Source organism: Carassius gibelio, chromosome B1 (assembly GCF_023724105.1).
Source record: "Carassius gibelio isolate Cgi1373 ecotype wild population from Czech Republic chromosome B1, carGib1.2-hapl.c, whole genome shotgun sequence".
Lineage (NCBI taxonomy): Eukaryota > Metazoa > Chordata > Actinopteri > Cypriniformes > Cyprinidae > Carassius > Carassius gibelio.
The window spans coordinates 24565763-24589707 of NC_068396.1; the positions used below are offsets into that span (position 1 = coordinate 24565763).

Below are 23945 nucleotides of genomic sequence, written 5' to 3' on the forward strand. Positions count from 1 at the left end.
AGTTAATGCATTACTACTGTTAGACTGGTGATTTGAGATAATAATTAGGCTTTAATAAATAAAAACAGTCATTCAGTCATTCATGCCTTTTCTTAGATTGCTGTCAATGTTTGCATATGGTTTGACAGTTTATTTTTAAATCAAAATTGTAAAATGTGTGGATTATTATCCTCTGTCTGTTAGGTAGCATTACTGTAAAGCATGCATTAAACTCATTTGTCATTAAATGTGCGGCTTGTAAAGGAGATGAATATAGAATCTAGTGGAGGATTGAGAAGCTGGATCAGATTTTGGGATCTGTATGTAGAATTAAGCAATAGTTTCATTCATGTATTTAAATTTGAAGTTAAATATGGCTTTGTGTGTATGAGTTAGAGAGAGCACTAATATACTTTCTGAATTTCCCATCATCCCACCAAACCAGTTGGAATCCAGAACAAAACTTGAAGTTCTACATACATATCTGCTTTGTTTCCTGTTTGGATGGCAGTCAACAGTATGTTGTCACATATTGTGAAACTTAGATATGATTAACTGGTTGAGAAAATAAGATTCAGGTTTAAAGTAGTTGAACTAGGTGAAAACAGAGATAACAGGTGAGAATCGATGAAATGGAAATGTCAAGGATTACATTTATTTGTAGAATAACAGTTGGGACAATGTCAGATGAAACATACACAGTAAAGAGACCAAACAATGTCTGTGTGACATTGGCAGTGTTTAATTGCATGGAGATGAGGAGCAGTTGTGGTTCATTAATTGGTCTGGGGAGAGTGAGTGAGCAGAGTGTCCATGGAGATGGACAGCTTGGTGGAGAAGGATGTGAGACATGAACCGTGATTCTAAACAAGTCTAGCAGGTTTACAGTCCAGTAAATGTTATCTAGGTGCAGAGAAAACGAAACTCTTCTAAGAGAAAATGACAACGCAGCCTAGAAGTAGGAACTGCTGATTATTTGCTCCCACAATAAAAGGTGAGAGAAAGAATGCACACAACGATGTAATTTTCAGTTTAGTTTGTTTAAACCAAAATTTGATACATTACTGATAAACCTTGGTTTGAAGTAGAAGTAGAGCTTATGTGAATAAGAATAGTAGGGACACAGTAGAACATACACTATAGAAAGAATGTTTAGGATTACTCAACTAATACAAGATAAACAAGGAATAGTGGCATAAGTAAAAAAGGTTTGCATGATTGAAAACTAGCTCGAGAATTAAATCTAATCTAACCGTATTTGAATGCTTTGTAATTCACTGTAAAATTGTTGCTTTTATTAAATAAAATATATTCATCAATTGCTCAAGAAAAAAATCAAGAACAACCATTTTGACCTCACTTTCTCAATAGCTATGGATTCCAATGAGACATCTAAAGGACCAAAATCAAATATGTCAAGGGGCTTAACTTTTTTGAACTACTTGCTATCTGCACTACTTAAGATAGCACTACTTATCTTGGCTGGATCAGTGGTGTGCCAGGTATGTACTGTGACAATTTAAATTAATGACAGGATAACCAGAAAGCTTATAATCATGCTCAGCATCCATGTGCTTGATACTCCCCATAGCATTAGGATATATTAAGTGAGATTCCAAATCACGGAGCATAGCATTGCTAATATACGGAGCAATGATCACTATACAGGAAGTAAAGAGGGAGATTTACCAAGTCATTGTGCACCACCCTTACCAAAAAGTAGTATATTTCAAGTTTGATTTTTTAAGTATACTTAGTAAAGTTCAAGTATATTTTAAAGTATACTTTATGTAGCAAGTATACACATATCAATGTTCTAGTAGTATACTTGTAACTGTACTGTTTCAATACTCCTTGGGACTAAATTGGCCTGCTTTCTAGTATATAAAAGTATACTTTAAGTATACCAGTAGCAACTTACCAGCTACTGTAACTAGTTTAACTCTATGTTTGTAGTTTGTACTGCAATTAGACTAAAAGTGAACTTATGTATACATAATATTATATCGTCCCCTTGGAATAATTCTAATAAAATAAAGGTTCTATCTGACATTTTTGTCAAAACTGAGTTATTCACATATTCTTATTCTGTGACAATTTATGTACATTATGTGATGTTTTATTTTAAGTTGTGTACATTTTGGGATTTTTTATTAAAAAAACTAAAAGGTTCTATCTACAGAAGTCTATGGAACACACACATTTTGAAGCTCAATATCTCTAAACTAGTCAGAACGCATATAGAACCTTATAATTCCAAGGGGACGATATGTATATGTATATATATTTGGACCAATCAGACACACAACTATTTGTTACATTTAACAAATAATATCTAACGCTTCCTCATCTAACCAAAGGGACTATGGACCCTTCCCCCAAAAGGAAACTATCACCTCAAAAAGGACAGAACAGTACACTATTTGATAACACTAGGTTTATGACGCCCAGGAATGTGGTTAAGCAACTTTCAACTCAAGTCTCTAAAAAATAGATACATAATGCACATAAAAAGGAACTCTTCTCTAATTAGTTCAAAGAAAAACCTTTCTTTGAATTAATTAATATATATTTTAGGGCATTGTGTATGTAATCTTAAAGATTCTTCTCTTGAACCCCCCAATCTATTTTCATATGCAAGACACCAGACTAGAAACAAAGAGTTGTAAAACATCCCTCCAAAAGGTACCATTCCACATTGGCTCGCTCAAATCCTGAGGGTGTGACATTGCCCCCCTATATACTGTAGATCACTGATCACCAGATCAGGGGGTTCTTTAGATTCAGGAATTCCAGGAGAAGATGCTGAGAGCCTTTAAAAACACATTAAGCTTGTGCCAGGCTTCGGCCTTGACTATTCATTCATCAAGATCAAGAGCCCCAAAGTGCATCAGGAATCTTTTCCAAACATTCGAGACTTGCAAGTATCGAACTTAGTCTTATTAACTGATACATTAGGTATCATATGCACCTTTTACAAAGGTGTGTTTGAACTAAGAAACTGATGTTTCCTTCAGGCTGTAGATCTTCATTGTTTGCTCATAACTGAAGTCCCTAATCATGCAGATTTTTACTACTTGCTCTGAGTAGTATTGTACAGTAAGAACAATAATATTATGTCATTTTAAGTATATTTCTGAGAAGTACATAAAATGTAAACTTAAAGTATACTTTCCTATTTTTCGTTTAAAATAAGTATACTAATAGCACACTTGAATAAACTTATTTTTCGTAAGGGCACCTCAGTTCTACATTAAGTTTATCTAAAATAAATCGAATGAAATTAGGTCTTTTGCATTTTTAAAGAGTTTGATGAATCTCAGTTTACAGGTATAAAGTGCATTCAATAATCATGACCATGAGTTGCATAACAGTTAAAAAGACATAAATTTAACAAATATTATATACATTTTTTATTTTTGGATATTACAAATTAGAAATATAATTATTAAACTTTAATATATAGTATCTACATCTATATATTTTTATATTTGTCTTAAAGAAAACCTATTATATAATAATTATATAATAACATTCATTTATTTATTTATTTTTGAGGATTAGTTGAAAACTTTGATATAATGTGATATATGCAAAACGATGTATAATATTATGTACTTATCTTTCAGATGCCTATGCAACAAAATCACAATTCGAATGATTTAGGTACTGTGTTTTTTTTTTTCTCTTGAAAATAGTGACATTAATATATATTCTTATAATTAATTAATAAATAATTATATTATACGTATGATACTTTTAACACTGTATTACTAGATATTGATACTCACTGTTATTTATACATTTAGGATGAAAAAGAGTAGTAGTAAATGTGTATATTGAATAGTATAATAACTGTGTGATGAATGCATATTGCGCAGTCTATGAATAATGAAATTCCTATTAATCATCCAGATGAACCACTCCGGATTATTTTAGTTGGAATGACAGGAGCAGGAAGAAGTGCAACAGGAAACACCATCCTGGGAAAAAAAGTGTTTAATTCAGAGATATCCTCCTCCTCTGTGACTAAACGATGTGAAAAAAATAATGCAACGGTAAATGGAAGAAATGTATTAGTTATTGACTCTCCAGGTCTGTTTGATACCAGTGTAACTAAAGATGAGGTGCTCGACAGAATTAAACCCTGCATCCTGCTCTCTGCTCCTGGTCCACATGTCTTCTTGGTTGTGATTCAACTTGGCAGATTCACTGATGAAGAAGTTGAAGCTGTTAGGGTCATTCAAAACATTTTTGGTGAGGAATCCTCCACATACACCATGGCACTGTTCACTCATGGAGATCGACTGGAGGGCAAAAACATTCACAGATTTGTGCGTAACAGCCCCAAACTGCTGAGTTTCATCAAAACATGCAGTGGACGATTCCATGTGTTTAACAATAAAGAACAAAACCCTGAACAGGTCAATCAGTTGCTCGACCAGATTGACAAAGTAGTCACTGGGAATGGTGGGCAACACTACACAAATGAGATGCTTGAGAGAGAGAAAGCGATAGAAGCAGAAAAAAACAATATCCTGAAAGAGAAAGAGGAACAGAGACAGAAGGACACAGAGGCTCTGAGGTTAACAACTGAAGGCGAAGCTTTTGAAAAGGCAAAAGAAAAACTAGACAGTGAATATGAACAGCAGGCACGATGGCAAGCCGAGAAAAATGTTCCTATTCAAAATGTTGGGTTTTCTTTTCTTAATGATATAATAACTTTTTTTTTTCAAAAGAAACATAGGTAGAATCACATGCACTAAACTCCCTGCTAAACTACAATTTAAATACATCATATATGCATCACTAAGCAACAAAGACACAATGGAGATATAGAAACTTGGCAAAAATGTTACTGGCATTTTCTATATTATAATCTACTCTTTTCTCAAGAAACACTTTCTACTTTTTTTCTGTTTTGTCTAGTTTCCTAGCTGTTGGTATATAATTACAAAGAAATAAAATGCTCCTCTTGCTCCTGATATGTCTTTATTGTGTTTTACAAAATAATACCTGTAAAGACATTTCCCTAATGATAAGCCTTGGTTAACAAATAGAGTTGCAGAAATGTCTTAACAAAGAGAAGTCTGCTTTTATTTATTCGTTTAGAACTAAAGTAAAGAAACATTAAATATAAATTTTTATTTTCAAGGAAATGTGAAGAACAAGCATGGGAAGGACTAAAAGTAATGAAGGGGAGAGAGGGAGGGTTCAACAAAAGGTGCAAAGTAGGTTTGTTCATTAAAAACCATTTTACAATAGATTTTATGGACGCTAAAATGCACAGTGGAGAAAACTTAAACAAATTCCTGTGTGTCCAGAACCCTTGCTAGCAGGAAGTGGCTGCATGTTTAGCTCATGTTAATGTTATTAAAGCACTAGGTGCTAATGGTCTAAAGGGGAGAGTTTTAAAAGTTTGTTGACATCTGTTTAAGTGTCCCCTTTTGCACAGCTATTTTAGACATTACTGTATGAGTCCCACATTTGTGGAAAGTATCCACAGTAATACTTACCCCCAAGATATCAGGGTCAGCATTACCTAAACATTACTGGCTGGTTTATTTGACCTCAGTTCTGGCAAAATGTATAGAAAGAATTGTGAGTAAATGTGACATTATCAGTAAGTAAGGGGTATCAAACCAAGTTCGTGGAGGGCCACAGCCCTGTAGAGTTCAGTTCCAACCCTGCTCCAACACACATACCATGTAGTTTTCAGATAATCCTGAAGGACTTGGTTAGCTGAACCGGGTGTGTTTAATTAGATTTTAATGTAAATTTTGCCGGGGTGCACTCAAATAAATGCTGGGTTGTTTCTGTAAACAAATTGTTGGGTTGATTGTGCTGGGTCAAAAAGTTGGGTTGTTTGGGGTACTGTAAACACATTATTGGGTTGCTCATGCTGGGTAAAATGATTTGTAACAGGTCATTCACAAATAAACAGTTGGTTGGGTTATTTTGACCCAGCAACTGGTTTATTACTTAATTCTTTGCGGAACTTTCTGGATTCTTCACTTCTGACTGGAGGAGGCACGCACTCGGAGCGGACAGTGTTTTATGGTAAGTTACCTATATTTTTAATAAGTTGTGGTAACAGCAAGCTAATTTCACTGTTCAACATACAGTCTTTGATATGGAAGTGTGAGGGGTAACGTATTTATTCTGTGAAACATTAAATAGACACTGCTAGCCGGTTAGATTTTTTGACAAAATGCAGCATCCTTAAATCCTTAGTTGTAAATCAGCTAGCCTATATATGCAACCTTTTTGAAATATGCTGTTTAAATTGTAAATTAATCACGTAATTATTATCGTATTCATTGTGGACGTTGCGTATTTAAAAGTGAGGAAAGCGTTTTGTATGAAATCCATAGGCCTACAAGCGCAGTAAGTTAGTCCCTCACAGGGCTCGTACGTAAATCGGCGGGAAATAGTGAGCGAGTTGTGTGTGGAAAGTCTGTTGTATTTTAGAAATACTCGTCAGAAAAAGCAACTGAGGTAAGTTCCAGCACAGTCTGCGTGTGTCTTGTGTAAAGTCTCTGTCGGACTCTGAACCAGAATCGTTTTTGCCAAAAAAAAAAAGGGTTTTATATGAATGACGTGCAATCTTTACAAACAGCGTCAGAGAAAAGGAGAAATAAATCGATTTCATGTTAAACGTTTTCTCGCCCTGAAAACAAATTACAAGTTGTTAAGATTTTAGGTGCTAAGACTATAATTTAGTAACGTTATTAAGACAGTGGTCATCTGCCGAGTGTGCGCGAAGAATTTCTGAGGCCAAATAATGTTTTTTTGCTAAATTCAACAGCGCCATCTTTGCCATCACACGGGAGGCTGTGACGAATAGACATGCATCTCTAAAAGCAAGTTGTACTGCTATTTACTGTGTTCTGCTGAAACACTCAAATATATCTGTCTGAGAAAATTTTATAAAACTCCCCAGTCAGTATGAGCTGTGGAAAAATAGATCTAGGAGTTATATACAGCTTTTTTTTTTTTACTGCGGATGCCATTAAAACACGGTGAGTTTATCCTTTACAGCCTTGCTTTTATACTTGTCATGGCAATGCTCTGAATAAAGTCTTATAAACTAACAGATGACATGACACCGATTTAAACGGATATGACCGTGGGCCGAAATGTCAGAAATGTTTAGAGGGCAACGATGTATTAAAAGCAGATGTCAACGTTTTAAAAACGATCCCCTTTTACACGGATCTGTGAAAATGATTTAAAAGGCTGTATGCATGCCAGGTCAGTAGTTGGCGATGTCACTTCGTCAAGAAACTCCCCATGTGAACACATAATGATCAGATAATTATGTGCAGACAGGTTCTGTGAAGAGATAATCAGTGTTAAGAAAAGTCAGAAATGCTACTTTAGAAATATTAATTGTTATATACAGCATACTATATAAATGTTAATGCAACTTTATGTATTTTGGTCAAATTGTTTAGCTGCTAAAGAGGAGACAGCTTTGAAGGTCCTGCCAACTCTGCTTCCCCCATCCATCTACAGGAGAGGAGGAAAGGTCTTCAGACCCACCACAGAGGAGGCCTGGAAGTCATTTATTGACATGCAACCTGTAAGTTTTGCTTTAGTGTTTCTACTTCAATAAGGGTGGACGTTTGCACTGTTTGATATGCTTGATAACTATGAAAGTAATTCAGGGTTACAATATTGATAATTTACAATATTTATAATTTTGAAATCTGCAGTCCATAACCTTTTTTTGTGTGTGTTCAAAATTTACAAATAGTATATAATGAGTGAGTACATCATGAATCCATTTTCCAAATCGTGTTTTTGTCTTATACTGAATCACTAACGGTACACCTATATAATAAGTCTTTATATTCAGACTATTTTAGACTCGTCATAGACATAAAAAGAGAGAAGTAACTCCGGTTACAATGTTCTTCCGCAAAACGCATGCAGTTCTGTTTATTAACCGCTAGAGCACCAAAAGTTATGGACTGCGGCTTTACCCAACAAAAGTTAAGGAAAGCTGCAATTCGTAACTTTTTTTGGATACAAATTTTTACAAAAATCTGTTATTGAGCAAGTCCATGAAAGATCAGTGTCCTTTTCCAGTGTCCCAGTGACCTTAAAGGATTAGTTCTCCCAAAAATGAAAATGTCCTAATAATTTACTCACCCCAATGCCATCCAAGATATCCATGTCTTTCTTTCCTCAGTGCGAGAGAAATTATGTTTTTTGAGGAAAACATTTCTGGATTTTTCTTCTAACAATGGACTTCATTGGTGACCATTCTTTTTTAAGTCCAAATGCAGTTTCAAAAGTCTTTGAAGTGTTTAAACGGGCTGTACATGATCACAGCTGAAGAAGAGGTTGTTATCTAGTGAAACGATAGGTCATTTTAATTTAATTACGTCATCACGTTGAAAGGTCACGCCTACTATTCATATTCATCAGAATGTTATTCATTTACTATTCATATTCACTGAATAATATTACTATATATATATATAATTGCAAATAATACTATTTGAACTATCCTCCTACTTATGGTCGCATTGTAAACAGTGGGGCGGTACTTCTGCCGGCGCCGACATGACCTTTCAACGTGACGTAGTTCCCTGTCTGTTTGTTGATCAGCTCAATCCGAACTATTGAAGGTAAAAAGTCTATAAATTATAATTTCAAATTTTTATGAAAATGACCTATCGTTTCACTAGATAACAACCTCTTCTTCATCTGTGATCGTGTACAGCCCGTTTAAACACTTCAAAGACTTTTGAAACTGCATTTGGACTTAAAAACGATGGTAACCAATGAAGTCCATTGTTAGATGAAAAATCCAGAAATGTTTTCTTCAAAAAACATAATTTCTCTCGCACTGAGGAAAGAAAGACATGGATATCTTGGATGGCATTGGGGTGAGTAAATTATTAGGACATTTTAATTTTGGGGAGAACTAATCCTTTAACTTCCCCCGATTCACAACGGTACATTTATAATAATGATTTATAATTTGAGCTGTGGAGTCCGATTTCACTGGAAATGTCTGTCTGTATACTAATAATATATAGCTATTATATCACAAGTCATAGTACTGGTGATGGTGCTTCATTTTTAGCTTGTTCTTATAGCAGTTATTTAGAATTTAAACCACATCAAGAAAATTGCTTCAAATGAACCAAACCAGTAAATGAGAAAACAAAAAGTACTGTAAGTAAACAACCATAAACAAAGAACAGAACATTTTACCTGAAGAATAACATTTAAATGAGAAAACTATAGGCCTTTATCAAAGTACGTGTCGTCACATCTGGTTCTGATTAGTAGTGTAAAGGAATTTCCGCCTGGATTATTTTCAATGGACAGGCGCCAGTTTAAAATTTAAACTTACATGATACCCTACCATGCATGTCATCTTTCATTTTATTGTGTAACATTATCTTCCCTGTAGCTCAAACAGTAGAGCATTGGCGCTTGCAATGGCAAGATTATGGGTTTGATTCCCAGGGAAAGCAAAAACTGATAAGAATGTAAATGTGTATCTTGAAATGCAATGTAAGTCACTTTGGATAAAAGCGTCTGCCAAATGCATAAATGTAAATGATCTAAGCTGAAAATTATCTAAGCTTATCTAAATGATCATCAGTGCTGCCAGTCAGGAGATTAACAAGCGGGTTTGTGAGTTTTAATGTTAAAGACAGTATCAACATTACAGTAATACAGTAATTTAGACTTTTTTTAATGCCTAAATGTTGATAATATTAGTCAAAATTATTATTTTATTACCATTACTATAAATATGTAAATACACATTTTGTCATATTTGGTCATGTTTGCAATAAAAAAAAATGTATATTTCCACCAAAAAAGCTTAACTAGCATGTCAGTTATATTGCAGCACTCTAAGTTATTGTGTGTAATCAACAGGTTGGGACCAACATGGTTGAATATTTAAACCATGAGATGACTGGAGCATTGCTGCACATTCTGTGCCTCAGTGATGAGACAAGGGGGACATCACAGACCTCTGCCATTATTCCAGGCCACGCCATTGAGACTGAGTCTTTGTTGGAGGCGGTTGATCTTTGCTTTAAAGCTTTTTTTGTTTTTGATGTTCAGTACACCAAGCAGTGTCTCCCCACCTGGGAGTTTCTCCAGCATGCTGTATATCAAATTGAAGGAAAAGAGTCCTCCTCTGTAAAGTTTTTGAGGACAGCAGTGGTTTCAGGCCCACATGATATGTAGATGATTTTAAAATGTATTTTCTTGCTGTTCTTAAAACAACACATCTTAATAAATTAAATTGTAATCGTATGAGAGTTCAAATTAGTTGTTTAATGACTTTTAATGCCTGAATATTTGGACAGATTTACATTTGTTATAAAGTCTGTGGGGAAGGGTGAATGTCAGAGGATGGGGGGGGGTAAAGAATGTATTCAATATTGTATACAAACAAAGTATTAAAGAAATATATTGTTTTTAAAGAAATAATATGTTTTAAATAGGGCCGGTACTTTAACGCGTTAATTGAGATTAATTAATCACACAAAAAATAACGCGTTAACTAAGATTAATTAATTACAGAAAAAAAATTCCCGCCTTTTTAATAACTTATTTTTGCACCGCGGAACGTTTCTCACTGGATGAGTTTCGGCGGACCGATTATACTGAAGCACCAACTAGCGTTCGCATATCACTGCAGCACATCGAGCCTCAAGTATCACCTCAACGCAAAACATATAGCAGCTAGCGTGGACTTTACACTTTATGTTGAACTATGTATTATTTTGTTGGTGCAACAGTTTATGTTGAACTCTTTATTGTTTTGGCCAAGGTTATTGAGAGTTGGACTTAGTATGTTATGGCCTCTGAAGCAACAGAGAGATGTTTTCTAATAGTCAGTGTTTCCAATGTTCTGAATGTACTTGACAGTATTGTATTTTACTTAAAAACCACTTTACAAAAGGTTCCAGCACCTATAAGCTTTCTGAATTTCTGAAATGTACTATTTCCAAATTGTTTCTAAATATGCTATTGCTACACTTAATGGCAAAAATTGCACTGGTCTGCTAGACTTGGTTGAACAAAAATAAACAATATTTTGTTGCATAAGCTTATGTATTCAGTCATTATTCAGTGGTATACTATAAATCCATGTGAAAAAAAATTACTTCTCACTGTTCTCAGGTCAAATATTTATCTGCAATTAACATGCGATTAATTTCGATTAATTAATTACAAAGCCTCTAATTAATTAGATTAATTTTTTTAATCGAGTCCCGGCCCTAGTTTTAAATTAAATGAGATTGAAATCACATATACACAGCCTCTCTGGTTTATTGTATTACAGAGACCATAATTATTTTACATTCTTAATATAAAATATATTTGTAACTAATGTATAAAGGCAGTGAGACAGGAAATAATCTATTTATTATTAAATAATAACTCAGCAAGAGGGTTAATTTTACCCACTGGTTGGGTCAAATGAATGACCCAGTAATATGGGTTAAACGGTAAAACCCAGCACTTGGGTAAAACCAACCCAGCGCGTGTTCTGTCCAATAGTGACCCAGCAGCGTGGTTAAGGTTGGGTTATTTTTTAACCCAGCAGTTTTTAGAGTGTGTGGTCTTTCAGGAACTGAATTTGACACCCTATAGTTTAGACCCATTGCAGTTTGTATAAAGGGGAAAGAATATGCCACAATATGTTGACTGATTTTATAAAGCATATTCAGGACGCCAAATCTTATGCACAGGCACTTTTTGTTGATTTTACTTAAGCACTTAATACTGAGTAGGTTCATTTGTTATAATCACATCTTTCTAGAGTGAATATGAATTCTGCTTTAGATTGTCCACAGAAAGTGTTTATAAACGGCATATTTTTAAACTTACTTTAAATACAGGGGCTACACAGGATTTAAAGAGCCAGTAAGATGAGAATTCTAAGCTTCCCATCACTGTTTATAAGTCCCGTACATTAGGTTTAAATCCATTCAAGATATAGATTAGATATAACGAAGGGAGACATGAAAAACAGACATCGCGTTGTTTTCATATGGATTACTTTATCACAGAATATCTGTTTTCGGCAGCACTTGTTTAGTTTTAAAGTAGACATGTCAAGCTTTCTATAGATATCTCTCTCATGTCTATTCGTTGAGTATTCACAGAGTTACACTTCATTTTAATGACGTGTTTGTACAATCAGCGCAGACAGCACACATACTGATAAGACGCTCGGGAGAAAACAGACACATAACTTCATAATCATACTTCGCGTTGTGATTCGGAGATGCTCGTCTGGTCTAAATAAAGTTGGTAATGAACCCTCTTTTTTGGCCAAACGCTTTGAAAATCCCGCTGTACTCACCGAGATTAGAAAAGCAGTCATCAGTGAAATGTTGTGAACACAACAAAAGGGATTTGTTGTGCTGCTCTGGTATTGTGGTGAAAATGAATTTTAGCCATTGGTTCTTCTGATCTTCATTCTTTAGCAGTGAAAATAAAACAAACTTGCCTTTACAATTAAAAACAAAAGGTCTCCTCAACATGATGTGTGGTGTATTTTACCGGTTCTCCAATAATCAAACTCAGTCAGGGATTTTTCTCTCAGAAGAAAATACTTTATTTTAAGCAAAACAAAGCCGAGAGTTCCTTGCAAGGAGATCTCCCGAATGCTATGTAGCATCTCATTATATACCCTATACACTGTAAAAAATAAAACGGCCCTTTGTTCAGCAAACAGTTATTTTTAAGTTACAGATAATATGAATTGTGAATATTGTGAGTTTTTATTTTTTTTTTTTTTTTTACAAACAATGTCTGTCAGTGATGCAAATATGTTTGCGCAGTGGGTGCATAGTTTTCATAAAGACTTATTGTGGCAGGTATTTATCATTTTCATCTTAAAATGATAGGCTAAGTTATAATGTTGGCATATACTAATATTTATCTTTGAAATTTAAAATGAGATGTAACGTTAAATATGTTGCAATTGAATATGAACCAGTGTTCGGAATCAATAAAGCAATCCAATCAGGACCTTGAAGCAAATTATATATTAACGTTAACTTACGCTGTTATATTAGCGTACGTAATTAAAATATGGTTTCAGCAAAAAATGTCCAAAGTTAATATTGAAGGCTTTTTGTTAGGCTATTGTTAGTCCAGGTTAAGTCTCAATGTGGCGCTATTGTGATGTTTAAGGTGGTTGCACTTAGTATTAACAAATGTAAAGATATTTTTCATAATGTTAAACCGGATTTTTATAATAATGTTATCCAGTCTGTGGCCAGTTACCGTTAGTGGTAGTCGAGACACAGATGTACGCTGTACATCAATACTGATTGTAGAACAGTCTGCTTTGTGCTCTCGCTGTACTTTGACGTCATACGCCGTTCAAGTCTGCGCAGCGCTGTATGCATATTATGTATATTCAATCTATCCGTCGTACCTGTGTCCTTGTCGACGTCACACGAAACCCACGTCGTAATCGACCTCTTTCCAAAGTCTGGAAAAGGCAGTTTACATTAATAACTTCGAGATAAAATTCGACTATCCGACTATCACGTGAGTTTGTTGTGTGTGTGACCGAAGCGCCATTTGGAAGGCATCCTAAGTTTCACTGACTACGCAATAGATGAGACTAACTGTTACTCGCGAAAAGAAGTCTAATTTGTTCGTCCAGCTTCGTACTTAAACTCCTAAACTCTTTTTTTTTTATGGTATGTACATGTGAACAACTAACTAAACTATAAATCTGCTGAAACCTATAAATATTTCACCAATGACTGGGTACAGGATTTACTAACATTTTTACCAAACTGTAATTTTCTGTACATGTTTTTCTCTGAAGCATGCTGCTTTCCAAGGTGTACAGACCACAGTGTTATAAATATGCTGTACTTGCTAAAATATCAGTTTATAAAATGTACTGACATTGACTTAAAGTACTCATTTGATAATATATTTTGTCTGTGTGTATCAATGCACACTATTTTAGTTAGCACTTTTATAATTAGTTGTCACCAAATGACTACTATGTCTTAAGCAGTAAACCTTAACCCATTTTGGTTTCCATAGTGAATGTAGGACAATAAAGAACATCACATTTATTAAAAGTGGCATAATACATTATTATTCCTCATGCAAGGCTGGTCAAGCATGAATTAGCGCAAATTATTTTCTGCATCAAATAAAAGGTATAATGAAATCGAAATAATAAAGTATAAAATAAATATATAAATTGGAACAAGATCATTATCATGTTTGACTTTAGTTAAAATGCTGAAGAATATTACTATTTTAAGTGCAATACATTTTCATATTGCAAATCATTTTCAAATTGATTTTCAAATATGTTTTGAAATAAGGTTGTAACTCATTCATTTTTCTATTTTCCAGGATTATAAAAATACTTAATGCAGTGTAAAAACTGCAAATTCAGCAGTTCGAGTGAAGAGGTCCTTCTAAAGCACTATCGGCTGCATCACCCAAGCATTTCCAGCTGGCCTTGTATTCATACGGGGTGTGTTTGTGTCTTCAGGACAGCAGGTGCTTTAAAATCCCACCTATCTACATCACACCAAAACCGTCACAGAGTCAGTCAAGAACTTTCAACAATAAGTTGTGAACTGTGTGAATTCCAAGAGATTTGCAGTGAGAAACGTTTCTTCATTCACCTTGGAAATCATCTTAAACGAAAAGAAACAATTAATTGTCCCTTTAAAGGATGTGGATTTAAAACAAACAATCGGCCAACGTTCAGCTCTCATAGAAGCAGAATACACAGAAAGCATACACTAAAAGACTTTAGAACTGCAATACAAACGGTCTTCGAGAGGATTGATAATGAAGTGCCATCTATCTCACAGATCTCTTCAGAAGTCGAAATTGGAGATGATGATAGAATACAGTTTGATGAAAATGTAAATAGTCAAACACTTGAACAAAAAATTGCATCTCTTTTTTTGTGTATGCAGACTGTGTTCCATGTTTCAAAAGATGCTACTCAGAAAATAATTGAGGAACTTAAAAGTATTTTGTTGTTCTCCAAATCTCAGGCCCTTCATAGTGTAGAATCAATTCTCACAAAGCACAACGTTAATGTTGAAAGTAACATTGTCAAAGAAATTGCAGATTCAGTGTGTTTGACAAATCCACTTTTAACAGCAATATCTGCAAAGGGTATTTTGTCTACTGACTACAGAAGATCTCTGTATTTCAAACAACACTTTCCTTTAATAGAACCTACAGAATATCTTTATGAACATACCCAGAAAGCATCCTTTGTTTATGTGCCAGTCATTCAGGTACTTGAAACTCTGCTAAGTTTACCATGTTTTTAGGATAAAGTTGAATTTACAAACGAACATTTAGCTGGACAGTACAATTCGTTTCAAGATGGGAAGTACTACAGGGAGAATGTGTTTGTTGCAGAAGAAGAGGTTGTTCTGAGTTTGGCCTTTTATATAGATGAGTTTGAAGTTTGCAACCCATTAGGCACATCCAGAAAAATTCATAAAATTACTGCTGTCTACTGGATGATCTTAAATTTACCTGCAAAGTGGAGATCTACTTTAACATCCATTCAGTTAGCTGTTTTAGGAAGGAGTGTTGATGTTAAAAAATTTGGCTATGACAAATTATTGGAACCTTTGATAAAAGATTTGAAAGCTTTGGAGCAAAATGGTGTGTTTGTGGAGACTTTGGGGCATTATGTGAAGCCAACTGTTTTCTGTGTATGTGCAGATAATCTCGGAGCCCACAGTCTTGCAGGCTACCAGGAAAACTTTAATGTTGATAAGTTCTGTCGGTTCTGTTTGATAAGTCGTGATCAAATAGCAACTGTTAAGGCTAGTGATTTCCCTCTGAGGACTGTTGAAGAGCACAATTCATTTGTGGAACAGCTTAAGCAGAGTGACACCCTGCAGAGTGTTAATGGTGTAAAGAGTGAGTGTTCATTAAGCAAACACTTGAGAAACTTTCATCCAGTCACTGGGTTTCCCCCAGACATTTTACATGATTTTTTTGAAGGGGTCATACCTGTGGAATTATCTTTGTGTCTCAGAGATTTGATCTCAAAAGGTTACATTACTCTTGAAGGATTAAATCACTCAATCAAAACATTCCCTTACAAGTACTCTGACAAGGTCAACAAACCAAAGGCAATTCTAAAATCAGGCCTAGTTAAAGGATCAATTGGGGGTAATGGTCATGAAAATTGGTGTTTGTTGCGCTTACTTCCTTTAATGATTTGGGATTGCGTCCCAGAACACGAGCCATCATGGGATATATTAATGGACCTAAAAGAAATTGTAGAAATTGTCCTATCACACAGTCTCTCTGAAGAAACTCTGTGTTACTTGTCATGTAAATTGGCAGATCACCGCTTGCTTCTGACTTCCACGTTTCCAGACTTCAAATTAAAGCCGAAGCACCACTTCATTGACCACTACCCACAACTGACAAAATGCTTTGGACCTTTGGTGAACGTGTGGACTATGCGATATGAGTCCAAGCACTCATTCTTTAAGAATGTAGCACGTGATATTCACAATGTGAAAAATTTGCTGCTTACTCTTTCTGTTAAACATCAGCAAATGATCGCCTATCATTTGAATGCTCAAAGCCTTTTGAAATCCGAGTTATATGTTGAAAAAGTGGATGTGGTTAAAATATCACTGTTAGATGCAAAACTGAAATGTGCTATACAAAGAAAGTTTCCTCATGTGTACACTGTGTCACTGTCCAAAAATGTTTGTCTGTATGGAACTCAATATGCTAAGGACATGATTATATCTGCTGGACAATCCAATGGACAGCCTGAGTTCTTCAAGATAGAGCACATGTTGCTCTGTCCTGACAAAGTCTCCATTGTATCTAAAAGACTTTCTGCCTGGTATATTGAACACTTGAGATCTTATGAACTTGTGGAAAGCAACTATGCATGGTTGTCCTTGATCTTGATGACTTAAATGATTATCACCCATTGATTCCATACAGGCTTAGAGACCGAGTCCTTGTGACCCTGAGGACATACCTGCACCATTAAACTTGCCTGATGGTATGTGTAAAGTTAGTTGTTTTTTTGGGGGGGGGGGGGGATACTGGTGTTTTTTTTTTTTTTTTACTTAACTTTCTCTGTCTACCTCTCGGTTTACAGGCTTTACTACTGCGAGTTGTCATTTCGTCAACTGATGCCCGGCGACTTCAGCTTTTTGAAGTGCCACAGTCTGTGGAGTCCCTTATTAGTATTCTGAAGGAGAAACTGCAGTTACAAGGACAGTTTGTCTTGCAGTTTGAAGACCCTGATTTTGGGAATGCCCTTTGCAGCCTGACTGACATCTCGGAACTGCCCAGTGACAAAGCAGTCTTGCATATTCAGTGGTGCAATTCATCATTGTCTGAAACCAGCCTTTCTGTGTCATCTCTTGATACTGCTAGTGTTGATGACTCTGATGGATCCTTGACCAGCTCCACAGCCTCTGTACAAAGGTATTTGCGCACAACCTCAGAATGGCCACTGCCATTCCCCATCCCACCCCTGTCATTTGATGTCGAGCTAAAACTACGACGAGGCAATGAGACATATGCAGAAACACAGACAGGCATTGATGTGACCAGAGACATAAAGATGGAGATTCTTGATAAAATAGTTCAGGCTGTTTTTGACATAAAGGCATATCCCAACAATCAAGAAATTGAGTCCATTGCATCTGCACTGATTTCCAAGTATCCATGCCTTAAGGAGCCTGGCAAAGGTAAGGGCTATGAAGGATGGTTGATCAGCCTAAAGAACAAGCTAAACAATTACCGTTCAAAATTGAGAGCAGCAGGCTGCAATGAAGTTAGTGTGAACAAGAAGCGTAAGGATGTTGAACATGGACATGGTTTCACCATGAAAAAAGCAAAGCGTGGAGAAGTGAATTTTGTCCCAGAACATCCATGCAACCACACTGATGCTTCACTTGAAGAACAAAGACGTTTATTGATCGATGAAACCAAAAAGGCAAGAAGCAGCATGGTGGTCATAAGTGAAAAAATGGAATTAACTTTTTCCCTGAGGAGAAAAGAAGTGGTAGAAGATCAACCAATGGTTGTAGACGTGCAGCAGAGGTGGCCTGCACTTTTTCTCCAGGAGCAGGTAATTATGTCAGGTTTTTCTTTGTTAAAAAGGCTAATTTAAATGATTTTGTATTGTTTGTTTATTATCCTAAATTTGTTAGAAACACATGAAATGTTTTTATTACTTAAAGGGTTCGTTTATCCCAAAATTATAATTTTTTTTATAAATCACTTAACCTTGTGTCGTTCTAAAACACCAAGTGATCTGATTGTCTCCAGATCACATTTTCAGATATTTTTAATGAAAACCAGGAGGCTTCTGTCTGTCCCACTGACTTGCGTTAGTTTCACGATTCTTTTTCCCAGAAAAGAATAAGACATCTCCAAAAAGGTCCGTATGCCATCAGTCATTCAGTAATAATATTATGAAGTGACGAAAACACTTTTGTGCACAGAGAAAAAAAAAAAACAATTTTTTTCAACAAGATGTTCTCAAAGTAATTGATTGCGCGTTCACGAGCAGACTACGGCATATGCTGACGTCACCTGCTGATGTAGTTGCCAATGTTTCTGTTTTTGCGCCTTTTTTATTTAAGCCATTATGTAAACATTGTAAACAATACTTGAACAGCCCTTATAAATGCGCACATTACTTGCCAGTGTATTCTGTGTCTGCACACTGGCAACTACATCAGCAGGTGACCTCAGCAACATTCACCATAGTCTGCTCGTGAACGCGCACTGAACGACCAAGGAGGAGAACAAATTGTTGAATAAAATCACTCGTTTAGTTTTCAGTGCGCACAAAAGTGGTTTTGTTGCTTATAATAATATTTTTGAACTACTGATGGCACATGAACCTTTTTGGCAATGTCTTTTATGCTTTTCTGGGGGAAAAAATTTAAACAAACTCAAGTCAGTTGGACAGACAGATGCCTCCCTGGTTTTCATCAAACACATTTTTTTATATTTTTGAAGACAATCGGATCACTTGGCGTTTTAGAACAACACGGGTAAATTATTTATGATAAAAGTTATCATTTGGGGTGAACTAACCCTTTAAGGCACCAAATGTAATACACATTTTAACCATCTGTGACTGCCATTTCTAGCTGGATGATGTTTATTTCCACTAACAAGGTCAACTTAACTTGAAATACTATTCATGCAGAAACACTACTTGTAGCAATATCAGCGTGAATCTAATGTCAAGTTTTCACAAGTCAGTCAGGATGTCCTTTAATACAGTCAGTCCTCATGACCCCCTCCCGGAACATTTTTGTTTTCTTTCTATGTAAAAGATGGACAATTCAATTTGCATTTTATATTTTATATTTACAGTTAGGCCTGTAAAAAATATTGTGGTAGGTGGGTCATGAGGACTGGAGTTGAGAAACACTGTCTTAATAGGCGTTTAGACCATAAATAATGTTAAGTATGGAAACAGAATTGTCCATCTCTTACATAGAAAGAAAACAAAAATGTTCCGGGAGGGGGTCATGAGGACTGACTGTATTAAAGGACATCCTGACTGACTTGTGAAAACTTGACATTAGATTCACGCTGATATTGCTACAAGAAGTGTTTCTGCATGAATAGTATTTCAAGTTTAGACGAATGTTTTTTTTAATCCAGTTTATGCTTTAAGTTTTGTTACTGTTACAACAATGTTTTTGTTATAAACAGATTGCTGAGGAATTCTTCAGAATCACGAATAAAGACCTTCTTGATGTCTTCAGGGCAGCTATGGATAGATTTACACCTAAGCTCTTGAAATTATACAGAGCTAGAAAAACTGCATTTGGAGAGGACATGGAACAGCTCCTAGAAAGACTTGATGAAAGGGCAAGTTTAGTTTCATAACTTAAATGTTGTGGAGGTTTTTTCACATTAGGTTGGCTGAGATGAACGGTTTTCTTACTTTGGCTAATTGTTTGTTACCTCTGTATGTTTTGAAGGTGACCGATGTTGTTAATCACAGAAGGACTACTGCTTTGAAAGGCCTGCCTTTGTTTCTTCGAGAGGACCCAAACAAGCTGTTCAAGACATGCAAAGTAAGTAGTAAATACTTCAAAAGGCTTACAGTTTTTAGATTTTATTATTTTAGTTCATTAGGTTTGTTTAAAAAAAGGGAATATTTACTTGTTCTAGTCTTATGTTTGTCAGTCTGCAAGTGTTGACTGTTTAATGACTATTGACTTTTACAGTCTATTATGGATAGAATGCAACTACAAAATATCTGTTCTAGTAGATTATTGTTTGTGTAACAGGACACCGAAGATGGGGCAAAAGGAGTGTCTATTGCCATTCTGTGTGTTTTGGAAGATGACACCCAGGCGACATCACCCGAGGTTGTGAACATTGCTGTTGTCTTGGAGCAGGTCGTCGTTTTGAAAGATCTCCCAGATATTTCTACTGCTCTTGCATACCTTTTTGGCCTTCTGTATGCATTAAACATGTCCTATCCTCAAGCTCTTAAGTACACTTTTGACACCATTCAGAATGTTTTCATGGAGCTGGGATCTGGATGCACCAAACGTGTACTTTCTCTGAAGAACAAACTGTTGTAAAGAAAATAAGAACAGTGTTTTTGGGATCCTTTTTGGCGTTCATTTGTTACAAGACCTAAAGTGCGCTTGGATACAAGGTCTGGGGATTCTTTTAGTTGGCATCTCTGTTTCTTGTTACAGATGTCAAACTGTTCCAAATGCACCAAACGTGTGCTTTCTCTGAAGAACAAACTGTTGTAAAGAAAATCAGAACAGTTGTTTTGGGATCATTTTTGGCGTTCATTTGTTACAAGACCTAAAGTGCAGCTTGGATACAAGGTGATTATTTTAGTTGGCATCTCTTTTTCTTGTCATCAGATGTCAGACTGTTCTTAAAGTGTACAGTACGGCATACCATACCAGGTTAGTGGTTGCAGTAAGCATGTCTGTTCTTATAAATGGTTGTTTAAAATTGAGGGATAGTTCATCCAAAAATTAAAATTGTCACATTTTGTCACTCTTATTTTGTTACAAACCTGTATAAATGTCTTCGTTCTGAGGAACATGAAGAAAGATGCTTTGAGGAATGTTTGTAACCAAACCGTTCATGAGCCCCATTCACTTTTATAGTAGGAAAAAAGAATACTATAGAATCGAATGGGGCTCGTGATCTGTTTGGTTACAAACATTCCTCAAAATATCTTATGTTCATCAGAACAAATACATTTATACAGGTTTGTAACAACATGGGGAGTAAGAAAATGACACTATTTTCATTTTTGGGTGAACTATCCTTTTAAACAAAACTGTAAAAATGTGTTTTAAATGTTGGTTTAAATGTGGTAATTTGAAAAGGTTTAGATTACAGAACATGTCAAGACATTAAAAACATTTTATTGTTGATACAAAGAAAAATCCTAAATTGATACCAACAAGTTTTATGCTGTTTTTGTGTACATTTAAGTGATTTAATGAGAAATTGTATTGCACTGATTTTTGTTGGTGTTAAAAATTGTCTGTATGCTTAGTGTATGCAAAATTTAAGTTCCTACTGAAGATGGAATCTGGACTTTTTCTTTAAAGTGCAGCTGTTGTGTCACAACTTTAAAAAAAAGTTAAATATTGTGAACCGAGTTTGTGCTAGTGTAGCATCTTATTTCTAATTGAAATAAATGATAAAGTAAATGTTTTATGATCTGTCTTTATTTTGCCAATTGAACATTTCTCATCCACAAAACATAAAAAAGCTAATTAACTGAACAACAGCAATTGCGGTGACATAAATATAATTATTAGGAAAATTAAAAAATCAGGATTGCGTAAACAAGCAAGTGTTAGTTGGCTAACATGCATAATAATTTTGCCAATTGAAAATTCTTCATCCACAGAACATAAAAAAGCAAATTAACTGAACAACAGTAGTTGGTGTAAAACAAAAATCTTAATTGGCAAAATATGAAAATCAGAATTGCAAAAACAAGCAAGTGTTAGTTGGCTGAACATTGTATCATTACTATGTGTAATTATTTAAAATACATTGAGACAACGCAAAAGTCTTAATGCATCAGGTTGACTCACTTTTTTGCGTTTTCGCAGCAATTTTTTTTTTACAGTGTACAGGGCGTTTCCAAATGGTCAGACTTTCCTTATGCTTGCAATTTTGATACCTCCCTAGGGAGAAGAGACCCCTACTTGTTTTAGTATGAAGAAAGGCCCTTTCTGTTTGTCTGACCATATGTTTCTCATCAGTTCTGAACATTCCAGCACGTAAGCATATTCCTTTCTATCCTTTACCTATAGGATTATAATGGAAAAACAACTAGCAACAAAAATGGCTAAGTTCACATTGATTATTCTTGATTGATTAAAATCTTATTAATAAAAATCTTCCACAGATGCTATCACACCAAACAGAGCTGGGGGTGGGGCAGGTCAGAGATCCGTTTCTCTCAACACGGTAGGCAGAGATTATTATGCAAAGTGTTCCTAGTGACGTACATAGAGATGGGCAAAAGATTTGAAATCTATAACGACTCTTTTCAGCGATTCAGAGTCGACTCCTTACTTTAGAAGCCAATAACTTTATAAATTGTGTACTTTTTGGTTTAATTACTTTGCACATTGTTTACACTGATGGACAGCTACATCATACACTGTAATACAGGTAATTTTTGATTTCCCATCTGTGTGGCTGTTTAATTTCAATATATATACCAATGACATACAAATGAAAAGCAATGAAGCTGGTCTTTTTGAATTTGCGGATGACACGGTCTTGGTGCATTTTTGTTGAAAGAGTCAATGATCAAACATATTTCAAAAATAGTACAGCCTTGAAGACTGGAGTAAACTGAGTGTTCAATATAAAATATAATAAATATAAAAATGATTGACAATAATAACAAAATAAAATAAAATAAAAACAAATAAAAAATAAAAAGGGCGGTGTTTCATAAATTACAAACTGAAAAAATTATACTTATATGTCATTAAATATAGGAAAAAAAGTTACAGACAGATAAAGTTTTTAAAGCTTTTTTGTTCTTAGACAACTGGATCTATGAAAGGTATTGCTCAAATTCTTCTATAAAACAAAAGTAAGAGGTTTGGAGTTTAAATCTATTTGCATCTGTGAATGAGGAATTTAGCATGAAGCAAAATCAGAATCATTATATATATGTTTTCTTTTAGATTGTTCATACTCAGTAAAACCCAGCACTACGTCCTTCCAAAACAGAACACATTTATTATTAATTTTGACCTAACTTTTTTGTGAATGGAAAGCTCCAAAAGAGATGAAGTGTTTTAACAGAGTAATCACAAAAAGAGCAACATGGAGGAAATATCACATTTTAATTTTTTCATGTGATGATGTGCAGGATAGACCTTTTAATTTGGATCCTTGAAACCACATCTATGGGTAATCATTTTGAACAATTATTTTATGAAATGTATTGCATAAGTTTGCAAGTGCATAATGAATAATGAAAACACATACTGTTTACATATATATATATATATATATATATATATATATATGGATGGATGGATGGATGGATGGATGGATAGATAGATAGGTAGATAAATAGAGACAGACTCTGAATATCATGTGCAATCTGTCCAATGTAAGGGGCGTGACGTCATGGGCGGGGTGACGTAATGACCAGGAACCTGTTAAAGCATGTGATGCTCAGCTGGCTTCAGCTTCAAAAATCTGGCCTGTCAGTCCTTTGAATGTAAAAAGTCGCTAAATATGTCAAAGAGCAAGGGGAAAACCAGACATTTGAAGAGCGATTATGTTTTATAGATTGTGTGTTACTCCCTGCCCTTGTTACAACACAAGTACAGCCCCTTTCACACTGCATGTCGGACCTGTCATATTGCCGGAACATTGCCGGGTCGCCTTCTGTGTGAAAGCAACCA

General features: G+C 35.2%; 2 protein-coding genes across 2 annotated transcripts; both read left to right on the forward strand.

Moving 5' to 3' along the window:
• Positions 1–3190: 3190 nt before the first annotated feature.
• LOC127949330 (GTPase IMAP family member 9-like) lies at positions 3191–4906 on the forward strand. Its single transcript, XM_052546429.1, has 2 exons — positions 3191–3645; positions 3895–4906. Exons 1-2 carry the CDS (start codon positions 3609–3611, stop codon positions 4728–4730), a joined length of 873 nt encoding a protein of 290 aa, XP_052402389.1. The 5' UTR covers positions 3191–3608; the 3' UTR covers positions 4731–4906.
• Positions 4907–14241: 9335 nt separating this feature from the next.
• LOC127948574 (uncharacterized) lies at positions 14242–21712 on the forward strand. Its single transcript, XM_052545072.1, has 6 exons — positions 14242–14520; positions 16972–17032; positions 17132–18112; positions 19720–19878; positions 19992–20087; positions 20304–21712. Exons 2-6 carry the CDS (start codon positions 17030–17032, stop codon positions 20601–20603), a joined length of 1539 nt encoding a protein of 512 aa, XP_052401032.1. The 5' UTR covers positions 14242–14520; positions 16972–17029; the 3' UTR covers positions 20604–21712.
• The last annotated feature ends 2233 nt before the right edge of the window (positions 21713–23945 follow it).